Consider the following 14,564-nt stretch of genomic DNA (forward strand, 5'->3'; position numbering starts at 1 on the left):
AGGCACGATATGTCACCTCCAACCCGGTGCTTCCCAGGTCCTCACTTTTTATAAACTTCAAAGTTTTATTAAGTGAGTTTAGAGATGGACTTAGACAATGTATTTAAAGACAGAGTGCCTCCCTTTAGTTACCAAAGGCTCAAACTGATACTGAGAGCACCACAAGCCTTTGGCAAGGAGGACTTAACTTTAATCCTACACAATGTTACATATATACACTTTTATACGCTTTAATTTCATACAAAAAGTCATGTACAGGGATGTGTGGGGAGAAGGGGGACTATGACCAACTGTAACTCAAAATAAATACTGTCAACAAGAGTTGTGTGTGTGGATTGCTGGCTCTCACCAGGAGTCGTGTGCTTAACCTCAACAGAGAAGGCAGTTTATGTTTATCTTCAAAAGTGTGTGAGAATTTTTCCATGTTTTACCTGAACTAAAAAGAAGCCACTGAGCAAAACAGGAACAAAAACATGTCACCCACACCATCCCACCGTTACACAAACACACTCACACCCAGAAAGTATTCTGTAACAAACATATATATCTATTAAGACAGGCCACAGAGGCCTGTGAGTGAGGAGTGTCCATCACCATTATCATCTCATTGGCGAACAACAGGAGGCCTGTGAATCGGAGAATAAGTCTCCACATCAGGGATATTCCTTGAATAGATTAAAAAATAACAAACAATAAAAAAGCAACAACAAAAAGTGATATGCAATGCAAGTTCTCACTTGAAAAACTTGAGACACAATTTCAAAAATAAGTTATTCAATTTGATTTATATGATGTAACATAATAGACTTTTTTGCATGTCTCCAGTTTTAACATTACTTGGGTGAAGACGTGCATTGCATATACAGCTCTGCCTCCTTTATACTCTATCCTTACTCTTAAGAACTGTAAAAAGAACTGATACTGTGTGTAACTGATTTTGTAGTGCTGATTTTAACAAAAAATAAAAAAATTTCACATGCTGATGAAATGAATACATGGACGGATCAAAGGAAGATGTACACAAGTTAAAAGGAAGACAAGAGCTGCATAGAGGGCTACTTTGAGGCCAGAGTAAAAGATTTTTGGACTCTTTCCAGTCATTTGTGGCTTATTTTGGTCTCTCTGCTGCAAAATCATGCCTCATGTGGCTGCAGAGGTGGATGTCAAAGAGGGCCGAGGTTGAGGAGCAAGAAATTAACGTGTCCATGCTTTAATGAGAAACAGTTCATCTGCTCCACCCACAGAAATATTTGATTTCCTCTGTAATTCAGTCTTAGGAGGCTCAGGGGGTCACCGGCTGATGTCCCGGTTTCCCTCCCAGTTCTTGCTGCCTGCTGCCTCGCCAGTACCCCCATTCTCAAAGAAAGGGTGTTTGAGAGAGTCAGCCAAAGATAACCTCTTGGTGGGCTCGTACTCCAACATACTTTCAATAAGGTCAAACAGCTGGTGGTGCTCCTCTGCCTCCGACAGCAGGTACCGCTAAAAGGGGAAACAAGGTGGAGATTAAGATGAATGCTGGGAAACATTCAAGGACGCTATAGTTTTACAGAGAAGACGCCTTATTGCTATTTGTAAAACATTGTATTTCTACTCTCAAGCCCTGCCCATTTTCATATTTCTACAAATTCCCAATCCACTCATCTTACCCGTAAAGGTTTGCAATTTTCTCTGACGTATTTCCCTGCTGAGGAGCTCTCATCCCAGTCCAGACGGCCACGGTAGAAATACTTCTGTTTCCTGAGGGGGTTTGGAGAGCAGCAATCAAGTGGGAGCATATCTTTATTTTCACGTGAAAAGGGTGTATTTATATGTGTACGGAGCCATTTTGACTCCTTGCTGTGTTAAATAAAATATCTCACCTTGTCTTGCGAATCATCCTCGAGGGCACAGGTCCCAGAATTCTCTCCATCATGGCCAAATGCTCTCTGTTGTCATGAGTCTAAAGAAGAAACAAGAAAACAGATTACTGAGGATCAATCAGTGCTGCTTCTAAAGCTGCATGTGTCAAACAGAACTAGAAAAGCACTAAGAGAGCGCAGACCTCCACCATTAGCCCTATCTCCCAATAGTAAAGAATCCTTTAAAAACATTGCTGGATCCAGACAGTGATCCAGATCACTCTCAAAACCTAATTCGCCGATGACTCCCTCCCTGGTGGGGTGGAGACACGGTGAGGCAAAGCACTGGCTTTGCTACATGTGGAAGTCATGGTAGAGGGTGAATATTCCTCTATTCCTCCCAGCATTGTGAGTATTCTCGCTACAATTCGCTGTCTTTCTCTCTGTTACACTCCGACTCGTCTCCTCGACCGGGCATGTGTCTTTCAAACTCTATAAACTCCAAAACTTTGAATAAGTTACTCATGTCCGCCATCTCCTGGTGTAAAGTGGTAACAGCGTAGACCTCCGCCAAAAATTTCAGGGGTACCAATACTTTCATCCATGACTGCATCTCCCAACAGTACAGAATCCTTTAAAAACTTCCTGGATCCAGACGGTGATCCGGATCAGTCCCAAAACCTTATCAGTTCTTCTTTATGCCATTTCTGACATTTCCTGAAATTTTCATCAAAATCCATCCACAATTTTTTGAGTGATGTTACAAACAAACAAACAAACAAACAAACAAACCCACCCGATCACATAACCTCCTTGGCGGATGTAACAATGAAAAACGCACAGCGTTAAATTCTCCAACAATGTGTCAGTAGATGTCATCGTTAATTTGCTTGAACAAAAAGAGTATTTGTGCCCATTGCTAAAATACAATTAACAAGTTAATGGGTTGCCCAAGCAGAATAGATAGATTAGATTAGATTAGATTAGATTAGATTAATAGATAGATAGATAGATAGATAGATAGATAGATAGATAGATAGATAGATAGATAGAGTGCTTAACAAATTCATTGGACCACCACCCAAAGTAAGGTTTATGCCACAGCTGCCCTAAATTAACAACATTGGTAATTACCAAAATCATTTTTTAAGTTTCCGCAATGGTTTATACACCAATATGCAGAAGCCCTTAAACTGAAATGATATTTTTAATGCTAAAATATAATTATTTTTGTTACCCGTGAATTTTCTAAGTTAGTGATTTACAAAAAAAACTGAAAAAATAGTAAAGCACATTATTATTTCTTGATTAATATGTCAAATTATAGTTATTTACTTGCATTCCTGAACAGAAAAAATGAGTTTTAGTGGTTGAATGTTATGCTTGATTAATTTCTGACTTCTCAGAGAAGCCCAGTGAGCCGACTCTAATTTGGGTATAATAAGGTGAATTCAGTTTGAAATTCCTTATTCCTGTTCAAAATGGTGTAACGTGGAGAGCTCACTGAAAATGAAGAGTTCGCATTAAAGCACATCATGATGCTGGATGGTCTCTGAGACAAATAGGGAAAGACATGAAGTGTTCTCACAGTGTGGTCAAGTATGCTTTGGAGTCAACTGCCAAGACTGGTACTTACAAAATGCGCCAAGGAAGAGGCAGGAAACCAAAGTTAACTGAAGCAGATGTCAGACACCTCAAGATTTGAAGTACTAGAGACAGAAGGAAGACCACTGCTGATCTTCAGGCAGAGATGAATGCTTCTAGATCAGAGTCTGAGAAAGTCTCCAGAATGACCATACGCAGATGACTGACGGAACAAGGCTTAAAGGGAAGAATAGCTGCTAAGAAGCCATTATTGAGACCTGCAAACATCTAGAAATGCCTCTGATTTGCCAGGGAGCACAAACACTGGACTGTTGATGACTGGAAGAAGGTACTCTGGACGGACGAGTCCAAGTTTGAACTCTTCGGTCAGCATCATCGTGTTTATGTCTGGAGAAAAGCTGGAGAACGTTTTGATGCCAGATGCATTGCACACACAGTGAAACACAGTGGAGATTCCATTATGGTATGGTGTTCCATTTGTGGATACGGTGTGGGCAAATTAGTGAAAATCAACGGTATCATGAACAACAACAACATCTACCACAACATCTTAGTGCATCATGGAATCCCTCCTGTACTGAATCTGATTGGTCGTGGGTTCATATACCAACAAGACAATGACCCCAAGCATACTTCAAAGCTGTGCGGACAATTTGACCAAGAAAAGGGAATCTGGAGAACTGGAACTGATGGACTAGCCAAGTCAAAGTCCGGATTTGAATCCTATTGAACAAATTTGGGATTTAATAGATTCAAAGATTGATGGCACAGAAGTTTCATCTAAAGCAAGTCTGTGGGAACAGCTAGAAACTATTTGGAACTCAATAACAAAAGAGATCGTTGAAAAAGTACATAAAACTATATATATATATATATATATATATATACACACACACACACACACACACACATATATATATATGCGCAACTTGAATCAAGTCTGGCCAAGGCCAGACACCCTACTGAAGCAGTAGGGTATAACTGTACCTGAAACAAGGTGAAGCCCAGGTAGTATTCAAACAAGATACAGCCAATACTCCACACATCACACGGATGGCTCCAGCCCAGTTCTAAAGAAAGAACATAATAAATTAATGAAAATACAGAGGAAAAATTTTGTCATGTGTCAAAAAAACTCAGTATGGAGTATGGAGTGGATGTTTGCTGATAACACATTTCATTCATAAATTTTTCATTTTGAGCAAGAAGATGTGCATGCACTCTAGGATCCCTTCCAGCCCACGTGGGCATTCTGGGGCTGCTTCCAGAGCGAACCCAGAAATGCCATTTTAGTGTGTTTCTCCCTCATTATGAGAAATTCATGAATGAAAACAAAACAGCGGTTTTCTGTTTGGTATAAAAGCCTTACTAGGAGCAGGTTTTATTGAACATAGTCCTCAGTTTAGAGCAAGTAAACAGCAGAGATGGTCAGCGCTGGTCTATACTGGTTATATTGTGTTATTATTTGGGTTCAGAGCCCCCTGATGGCAAAAATGTTCATACTATGCATTTCCAAAAAAAAAAAACAATCAGTGTTGGAATGGAAGATTGGGCTTGTTCGTCTTAATCATGTAGCCTGTTTCAATACAAACCTAAAAGAAAGTCAAAAGAAGAAACTTCTGAGTTGTGTAAGCAACAAGAGCTACAGCTGTTCATCTCCATACTAATCCATCTTTAAGATGTCTTCACCACATTTTGAGTGGTTCATGTATAGAAATGACCATAAATGCTTTCGAATAATTAAGTGTTTTCTTATATTTGCATCAGACAGATAAACATCCTCACCAAGTATGACCTCGGGGGCACGGTAATGCCGTGTGGAAACAATAGTGCTATGGTGCTCATGGTCAAAAGTTGCACTTCCAAAGTCCACCACACGTACTGCTGTGTTCTTCACCGTCCGCTCCTCTCGCTTCTGCAACAAAAACCCCAAACAGTTCTCTTAACTGTCAAAACTGGAAAAAACTTTTCTTAAAATCATCTTTAAAATTTCACCTGTAAGAAGTCCAATCGCAGCTGTGGTTTTTATATTCATTAATGAGACCTCTTGGCAATATCTACAATAATAAGTTTAAGTGAAGGGGGTTGGGTATCATCTTTCTTACCTTCTCAACATTAAAGGACATTGTGAAGTCTGAGTTAACAAACAGGATGTTCTCAGGCTTTAAGTCTGTGTGTGTCAGCTTATTGTCATGGAGAACTACGGAGAAAGAAAACACATAAGAAAAATGGTTTGAGAATTTAGGTCTTCAACTCAGCCAAGGAATTTTAGTTTAAAGCAAGTTAACTCAATTATGCAAGTGTGATTTTTCAGTGAGAACACAAGAAAAGTGGTTAAGAGTAAAAAAACAAATTAAAAATTAATCTTTATTCTGGTTATTCAGACAGAAAGCCCATACATTAGATTTATTTTCCTCCTAAGAGGCTAATGGAGTCAGCAGGCACTATGCTTTGCACTTTGATGCCCTCATGTGGCTACAAGCGTTCTTTCAAAAACAGATAAAGCTTTTAGTACTTAAGCTCAATTTAAGGGCAACAAGACCAAAAACTTTGCTACAGGACCATTTAGGTCTCAGTCATGAGTAGCTCTTTGTCTTAAGTAAATACTCTATTCTACTCTACTCTTAGTGAAAAGTTAAAGCTTCAATGTTAAATGGTCATTAAAAATTCAACCTAAAGGCGGATGTAAATAAAACACTTACATTTCACAGCAAGACAAATTTGGTAGGCCATGTGTCTGACTTGCCCAATGGAATATGGCAGGTAGTTGTTTTCCTTTAGAAAGTCGAAGGTGCTGAGAGCCAGAAGCTCAAATGAGAGACACATGTGACCATGGTAGTCGAACCAGTCATACATCTGTACACACAGGCTGCCAGACAAACAAAACAGTTTTGACAGTAAGTACTGGATAATTTTATGCAAACATTAATTACTTATTCAGAGGCTGGTTGACACAGGGCTACTGTGGTTAATCCTGTTCTACAGGTTGTTCGGAGTAACTTTTGACGGCTTACAGCTAAGACATTTCTTATGTAATCAAGTCAAAACTCACAACTTGTTATCAGGGTCCTTTTCATTGATCTTTTCTAGTACGTTAATCTCCAGACGAGCTGCTTCTTTGTACTTTTCTACGTTCTTGATGATTTTTAGCGCAACATGTGCTCCACCTCTGAAAACAAACAAAAAAAACACGCAGGTTAAATTTTTCAGAAATTTGCAAAAACATTCTGACCTCCCACCCAAAAAAAAAAAAAAACACTGATATGACATTTAATGATATCACTGCAGTGGTTAGGTTTTTAATCTTTTGCTTATCAGGCAGCATAAAAGTTATACATTTGTCAATCAGAAAAGACAAAGGATCTCTAAATGTAACATCTTTGAGGCCTTTACACAGAGTCCATTGCTTTTAAATGCATGTTTCAGACCCTTAATCAAACTTTCAAAATGTCATGTACTCAAGCCTTGTACACAGAATATGACACCTTTATTTCTTCTATTCATTATGAATATAAACAGTACAGACAAAATGGTCTCATACTGTGAAGACAAAAAACCATTGAAGATGATCTTTGTGGCTCTTTGACTTAAGTAAAAAAAAAGAAACACTGGGTCCAGCCAGACCTGACAGAGATCTTCATAGGTTGTTTGCATGAGCACATGCATCATTTTCTGCTTTGTACAGTGTCTTTGAGTTTTATGAAAAGCACTTTATAAATAAAATGTATTGTAATATTATTATTATCATGGCGCTGTGCCAAGGTTAAGAGATTCAGCCCTACTTTTCAATTCAGTCTCTTTGTCACGTGGCTGTGAGTATACATTGTGGCCTTTATCTATAACATTCAACAGTACATATCCACTAATACATGGGCATATCACTGCATTTAAATGAGGTTTTAGTGCAAGGGAAAGAGAGGTAGAGGAGGGAGCTACAGGCGCTACTCTGAACTGTCAACCGCCTATTGAAATGAATAGGATGGATGCAGGGAAAGCAAGGGAAAAAGTCAAAGTGCAAACATAACACAAATTTGTTTCTTTAAAATGCTGCAATTTTGCATGGGAAAAAGGACTAAGTGTGTAAAGGCCTTAAGAGCCTGACTTTGGGACATACATTTCTACAACATTCTCAGAAAGAAACAAATTGCATTAAAAAAAACCTGATAGAGAGAGGGCATAACTTAATAGTCTGGGATAGAAAAGGCCTTATTTTCCTGCAGTAAACTTTATCATGTGATTAGCAAAGGCAGTTCAACAAAACAGCATTTATAGCTGTGGACAACCTAATGCAATACTAAAAAAAATTAATGAAAAAGTGAAGGTGGATATTAAATGGGTTTATCCTAATCTCATTTGTTTTTTAAAAGTTTACATCTCAGAGAAAGGACACTATATACTTTATCCAAAAAAAAAGATAATCCCAGGTGGGTTGACATAATAACACCCAAGAGACCGACAGCTGTTGTTTTCATTGTGTAGATAGACACTCACCTGCGATGGTCAATACACTGCATCACCCTCCCAAAGGTGCCTTCTCCCAAAGTCCTGACAATCTCGTCTGCAACACAGCACAGAGAAAAAAAGGAAGAGAGAGAAGGGCACGGGAAAGAAAGAACAGCAGCATTAGATGTGTGGACAAAAGCAGGAATACATTATTCAAAAGTGCAGACAGGCGGATCAAATCTAACGCCCATCCCCTTTTCAAACGGCTGCTTATTCAATCTGGCGGGCTCAAGACCCTCAGAGGTAATCTATGATAACTAAATTGATAACATCTGATACATGTACAGAAAACAGAGGAAGCTAAAGTAAAGTGCTCCCTTCCTTTGATGACCAGTTAGCAGCCATCAAAACAAAAGGCACATGTCCAAAAGGACAAAGTGGTTATGTGTAAAACTAAATACATTGCCACTAAACAATGCGTGATTATTACAATAAAAAACATGTATTAACATGAATGTCCTGGTCATATGTGTGCTGGTTGTTTTAGAGAGAGTCTATAGGTAGTGTTTCTACTGAAAATGATCAAATCCCTAAGACACCTACATTTGAAAATAGCTTGATTAAGTAAAGAATTTAATATGCTGTAACTTTGTTTTTAATCTGAAGTGCAACAGAAACAAACAGCTGAAAATGGGTTTCTACGTTTAGAAATGTCAAGTAACCTGTGAAACGCAGAAAATGCTCCACAGTTTAAAATCCTAGAACAAAAAAGAGAAGGAACCTAAAGTCCCTCTCAAAATCTTCAACCTTCTTGCAATCCACCCTGCTATTGCAGCTAGAGCGAAGAGCATTCTAGCAAGGCATCATCATCATCATCAGGCACTCCCATGTCATGTAAATGCTCTATGCTTTTATACTCATATGGAGAAGGGTTACGATAGAGTAGTGGCAGTGAGTACATCTCTCTTGCAGGACGTCCCCACTCCGACAGATCAGGTGCCCTTCCTCGTCGTCCCTCACACTCAGTGCCCGCGTCCGGCTGTCGCTCCGCTGTTTTCACACCCAAACCGCCATCACGACACGACCGGAGGGAGCAGCGGGTTTTCAGGGGCAGCCGCAGCCATGGTGTCAGGCGGCACAGGTAGACGAGGAGGGAGGAGGAGGGTGGTGGTGGTAGATGATGTAGTTGTGGTGGTAGGTGGGTTTGGTGGTCATGGGGCGATTCACGCATGACGCCACGTGAAGGAAATATATAACGATAGGGATATAGTGCAAGGGAACAAGTCAAAGATCACATGTTGTCCTCTGCTCCTCTTCCCCCTCTACCTCCTTTAAACTACAGCTGCTTACAAACAAGGAAGCAACTGGCATATCCATTCATCAACGCACAAACCAGTTATTATAACAATAATATAACTAATATATAAAACTCTTAACTTGGCTTTTCAGGTTAAACAAGATGATACTAAAATGAGAAGGCAATATGTAAACAAGCAGGGAAAAAATTAACATAACCCCAACATATATGCTACATCCATTCCAGCCCTTACTCACTTAGATTTATACTACTTATACACAGGTGTGGTAACCACACAAAAAGCATTTCAAAAGCTACGACATTGTAAAAAAAAAAAAAAAAAAAAAAAAAAAGACCCTGCATTTAATTAAAATATAAACTTTGTATCATGTTTGGCAGAATATTTTCACTCCTTTAAGCCTATCCACACTTACAATCACAAGTGGCTAACAAACTGTAACCACAGGCTTATAGGCTGAGAGATAGCACACTTATCCTGGATTAAGTTTGACCAGGCTTGGAGATGCAATAGTTTTCAAATTTGATTGATGAAAAATATAGAAATAAATTGGTGGCTTGTCTTTGCTAAATTACAGAAAAAAAGCATTTGCATCAAAATGAAAATGCTCTGCCAAAAGAAATGCCAAAAGAAGCAAAACCCATTAAAAGAAAAAAAAAAAACACTGACAAAACAAAAACAAATCATAAAGATTGGTTTACTTACCAACTCCAGGAGCTGGAAAGAATTCATTGTTAAAGAAAGACAGGGATAGAGAGAGAAGAGTGAAAGAGACAGAGAGAGAAAGAGATGAAGAGATGTAAAACAAAATCTTGGGTCTGGCTGTACTCACCGAGGAGGATGGGCTATAGGACCTGGTTCTACGCCGCCTTCTTTTGTGCTTACGCCTGCTGCCTTTCCGCCGGTAGGACTCGTCTCGTTCACGCTCCCTCTCACGGCCACGTCTATAGTCGTACATGTTTGGGGAGAAGTCACGTGGGTAGTAACTGTCTGTTGCTCCATGTGGCTCCCTTTCTCTATCCCGATCTCGTTCTCGACTCTGATCCAAGCGTCTGTATCCCTCGCAATATCTTCGGTCAAATGGTCGGTGCTCTGTAGAGCGATTGTCATAGCTTCGACTGGGTGAGGAGAAAGAGGCATACATTAGAGCTTAATGGCTGGTAACAAATTAAACCGAACAACAGGAAAAAGATCGGCAGCACTGGCCCTTTACAATACATTTTCAGAAGAAAATCTTGTTCAAGACAGAAACATACCTCCTTGTACGTGCATAGCTGCCTTCCTGTCTGTGTCCTCGTCCCCTTCTGTCCCGGTCTCTGTCTCTGTCACTGCTGGATGAGTATGTTGGTGATCTTCTGTGCCGGTGTCTTCGCCCCCTGTCTCTGTAGCGGTCCTGGTAGCTGCTTCGACTGTCTCTATCCGAAGACGAGTATCGTCTGGTGTGAGGCATCTAGATGATTATCAGAACGGAAAAACAAACAAAAAATAGTAACAAATTTAATGTCCAGTTTGAAATTGGAATAAAATACTGGAATTAAAAGTAAACGGGTTCCTACACACTTTCAAAAACTAAATTGAAGACTTTTTCTACCTGAACTGAGAGAAATTGTTACAACTTGCTGCAAAGTAAGCTGTCAAAAAATGAAAGACAGGAGATTTTTCAGCATACTGTACTAAGGCTGAGTTTTCTGATTTAATGAACTTTTTATGAAAGGTAAAAAGATATAAGGCAAAAGAATGATTTTGGTCAAAACCGCCCAAATCTGATGATATCTGGTACATTTAATATCTCTATTCTATCGATATACAGTATTTTGATGTCTATCATAACACATTTTTGCAGGTGTGCTGAGCTGATTCTAAACATTTAAAACCAATGAAAAGCAGAATAAGGCTTTTTGTCTGGGAAGACCTATTGAAATAAGGATGGGCTGCAAGGATTTTTAAGTGGGCAACCTAGTAGCCTAGATATCAGAGAACTGGACTAGTGTTTCACTACATTACAGAGTTTATTAAATCAAAATGAATCAGATAAAATCAGAGAGAGGTCTGGGGTCTTCCCCTGGGAAATTTGGAAAATCAAACACTAAATTCTCTGAATTGTGAAGAATGCTTACACAGCAATTAGTGGAAGAATACAATTAAAATTAGGTAAGATTGGCCTGAAAGAAAATACTGAATAAGGACATGTCCTAGTCAAAGTGCCTTCTAAAATTTAAGAGTCATTTGTTAAAAACATACCTTTTATGTCCTTAAATTTCAGTTGTGCAGTTTGAGATATTCTAAGACTTCAAGGATCTGCAGGAACCCTGAGTAAAAAGACTACTAAGGTATTTCCCAGTAAGTTGCACTGTATGTTTACATTTGTGAAATTATAAAAACTCCTTCTGATGATAGGATACATTGCTCTGTAAACTGCGTCAAATAAGCTATTTGAAGAGGACAGGATAGTTCGAAATGTTCAAAACAAAAACAACAGTGGTTGTGTTTATTTGAATGTACACAGCCAAAGACACACACTGTGCAACACTGCATTTTTCATCAGGAAGAAACATGCAGCTCATGAACTCGTACAAAAATAGGCACAGCTATAAGACAACTGTTGAAGCAGCCCTAGAAATAACACTACGAGTTAGATGAATGGTGGTCCGGGGTAGGGGTGCGTTTTAGTAGCTGTGCTGCATGTTCCTACTTAACAGTTTACAGCCCACTGAAAATAACCATAGTGCTGCATCGAATTATACAGAAAATTATGCTTTCAGGCTGTAATATAATACTTGTATCTCTATCTTATTGTCAATTAATTTGTGACGGTATAATAACTATGATAATTAGACTTCTGTAACACATCTTTCCAAGTTCATAATGTGCTTCGTTCCCTGTTCGTTGCTGATGTTTTTTTCCTACCATGTAAGACGATAGTGACACTGCCGTTAAGGCGGTTAATATTAATGAAGACTGTTTTTAGAGCTGTTATCATCAATTTTCCCTCCCCTTCCAAGCTTTGGCGTACATAAATGTTTAAAAATAGCTCTTAACTCAAGCCATCCAACTGTTTTGTCAACGAGCGACGTAATGCCAACTAGCATGCCTAGCTAGCAACATTAGCTAATGTAAATAATTTGGCCGCCATCTTAGCTTAGCTGCGTTCACCAGCTAGCTTAACGGCTACTTTCACTAGCATTCGTAATAACAGTTTGGTCAGACTACAGCTCAGGAAACAAAACGAAGTGACACTCGTAATGTATACCGTTTTAGCAGCGAGGCCTGTACGCTTGTCCCACAAGAAATCCGTCGTGGCGTTCCAGTTTTCCGTTCTTTATCGACTCGTTAGCCCAATGGTAAAGGCTCTGTTGCTTGCTGCCTTCCTCGCACAGCTAGTTCTGGTTCAGACTGGCGCTGCTAACGCCTCCCTGCGCCTGAGGAGTGTGTAAAACATCCAGCGCAGATCTGTCAGCGCAACAGAGCCCGAGCCGCTATGAGCCACCAACACATTTCTTCTTCTTCTATTGAATTTCCGGCAGACTAGACGCAGCCAAGGCGTATTGATAACACATTTAATAGATGTTATGACATATATGTCAGGATCAATGTTTATTTTAGGAGTGGTTGATGAAAAACCGTGGCTCTCAACTGGTCTAGCCCAAGGACGCCCCATTAATTCCTCAATGAGAAATTGTAACCCATTTTTGTTTGCAACCACTCAAACATGTGTAATTGGAAAAAAAAAAGTTTGGATCGAAGTTCAAACAAGCCTGAGACTTCATGACATTGAGCAAAATAATTTAAAACATATAAAAGGCAATTACGTATAAACTGAGGACAGCATACGTTTTATTTTACATTTTCTGGTGGTACATGCGCAGTATGATTAACTCATTATCAAGGGAAAAAAAGAGTCGGTTAAAAGATTTAGCCTACCAACAATCAGAATCTACTTATGAGAAAGAGAGAAAATAAATGTATGGATGTACCCTTAGAGCAGTGGTTCTCAACTGGTGGGTTGCAACCCATAAGTGGGTCACAGAGCTGTTTTCTGTGGGTCCTAAATGTGCACCAGGAAATCAAAAATGTCAGACTGCATGAAATGTTTTCAGATGTTTACTTTTCTGAACTTTAAGTTCTTGACAGCAGAAAGGAAACTGAAAAAGTGTTCGACTTTTTCCTATTATTTTCGTTATTATAGGTTCTTTGCAGATGACGTCAGGCAGCTGCAAAGAACACCCCTTGGGAGCAAGGAGTGATTTCAACATAAAGAAACCCTACCAAAAAGGCCATGTTTTGAGCTGTTTACAACTATGCTAAATGTTCAAAGCGTGAAAATAAAAATATTATTTATATTCCTGCCCAAGGAGACAAGGCTAGCAGATTCAGTAACATCTTTCAAATCACTCCTTAAAATTCTCTTTTACAGAATTGCTTTTATGTGACACTTCCTTTAATCTATTTTATTATCACTTTTATTAACCTTGACTTTTCCTTCCATTGCCATCTAAATATCATCTGACATTTATTCTCATTTCATTTTATTTTTCCTTTATTTCTTTTTAAGTTTCCTTCCTTTCCCTCTCTTTTTACCTGCTATAAATTTTCTTATTCTTGTTTTATTGCTAATGATGTGATGTCGTCTTCTTATATGCCATCTCCTATGTGTGTTCATGATTTTACCGTCATATAATATCACCATCTTTTCCTAAATATTTTCATTTTTCAGTATTTTAACTGCATTCATCATCATCTATGTCCTTCCTTTTCCTTTAACTATGCAATTAGACATCTGTATCTCAGTTTGTTTTGACTTTCTGTTTGATTATCAAGACTTTGTCTAGTTTATTGCTAATTTGTTCTGTTTTTTTGTGAAATTTCTGAGTTCTTGCTTTTGCTGTCTGTTAAAGCACTTTGTAAACATTTGTTTTTAAAGGTGCTATATAAATAAAGTTATTATTATTATTATTATTATTATTATTATATTCTTAAGCTACTCTTGTGTCCAGAAAATAGTGAAATATAGGGTTAAAAATTTTCAAAAAGTCAAAGAAACAGCAGCTGGCAGGAATTTTTTAAAAACTCTGTCCAAAGCCTGGACGAGCCGCTGCAGTATATGGTCTGTTTCCACAGAGCAGTCCAGTTTGGTTCAGCACAGTTATGTCATGGTTTAGCACATTCAATTTTACCTGCGTTTCCTCAGCATAGGTCTGTCTCACCAACCTCCAGCCTTGCTTGTTGTGATATGAAATCCAACTCTTTTTAGAGATCCATAACATTTGGCTGAGCACAACAGAGCTGTTTTTGTGTACCAAACTGCTCTTCATTTGGTACCAGTTTGGCTTTTTAAATGTGGATTAAATAATGACAAAGGAAG

At 38.8% G+C, this 14,564-nt stretch overlaps 1 protein-coding gene across 2 annotated transcripts; it reads right to left on the reverse strand.

Annotated features, from left to right (window-relative positions):
• Positions 1-102: 102 nt before the first annotated feature.
• On the reverse strand, positions 103-12,685 carry clk2a (CDC-like kinase 2a). Of its 2 annotated transcripts, XM_041807950.1 has the most exons (13): positions 12,453-12,685; positions 10,459-10,652; positions 10,035-10,320; positions 8,846-8,936; positions 7,935-8,001; positions 6,496-6,612; positions 6,146-6,312; positions 5,549-5,643; positions 5,229-5,358; positions 4,431-4,513; positions 1,860-1,939; positions 1,647-1,737; positions 103-1,479 (listed from the first exon to the last, which is right to left on the reverse strand). In XM_041807950.1, exons 2-13 carry the CDS (start codon positions 10,650-10,652, stop codon positions 1,291-1,293), a joined length of 1,590 nt encoding a protein of 529 aa, XP_041663884.1. In that variant the 5' UTR covers positions 12,453-12,685; the 3' UTR covers positions 103-1,290. The 2 variants fall into 2 exon arrangements, with proteins under 2 accessions (XP_041663884.1, XP_041663885.1); XM_041807951.1 differs by lacking the exons at positions 8,846-8,936; positions 10,459-10,652; positions 12,453-12,685 and having other exon boundaries at positions 10,035-10,173.
• Between the last annotated feature and the right edge of the window lie 1,879 nt (positions 12,686-14,564).

This window comes from Cheilinus undulatus, linkage group 16, assembly GCF_018320785.1.
Source record: "Cheilinus undulatus linkage group 16, ASM1832078v1, whole genome shotgun sequence".
Taxonomy (NCBI): domain Eukaryota; kingdom Metazoa; phylum Chordata; class Actinopteri; order Labriformes; family Labridae; genus Cheilinus; species Cheilinus undulatus.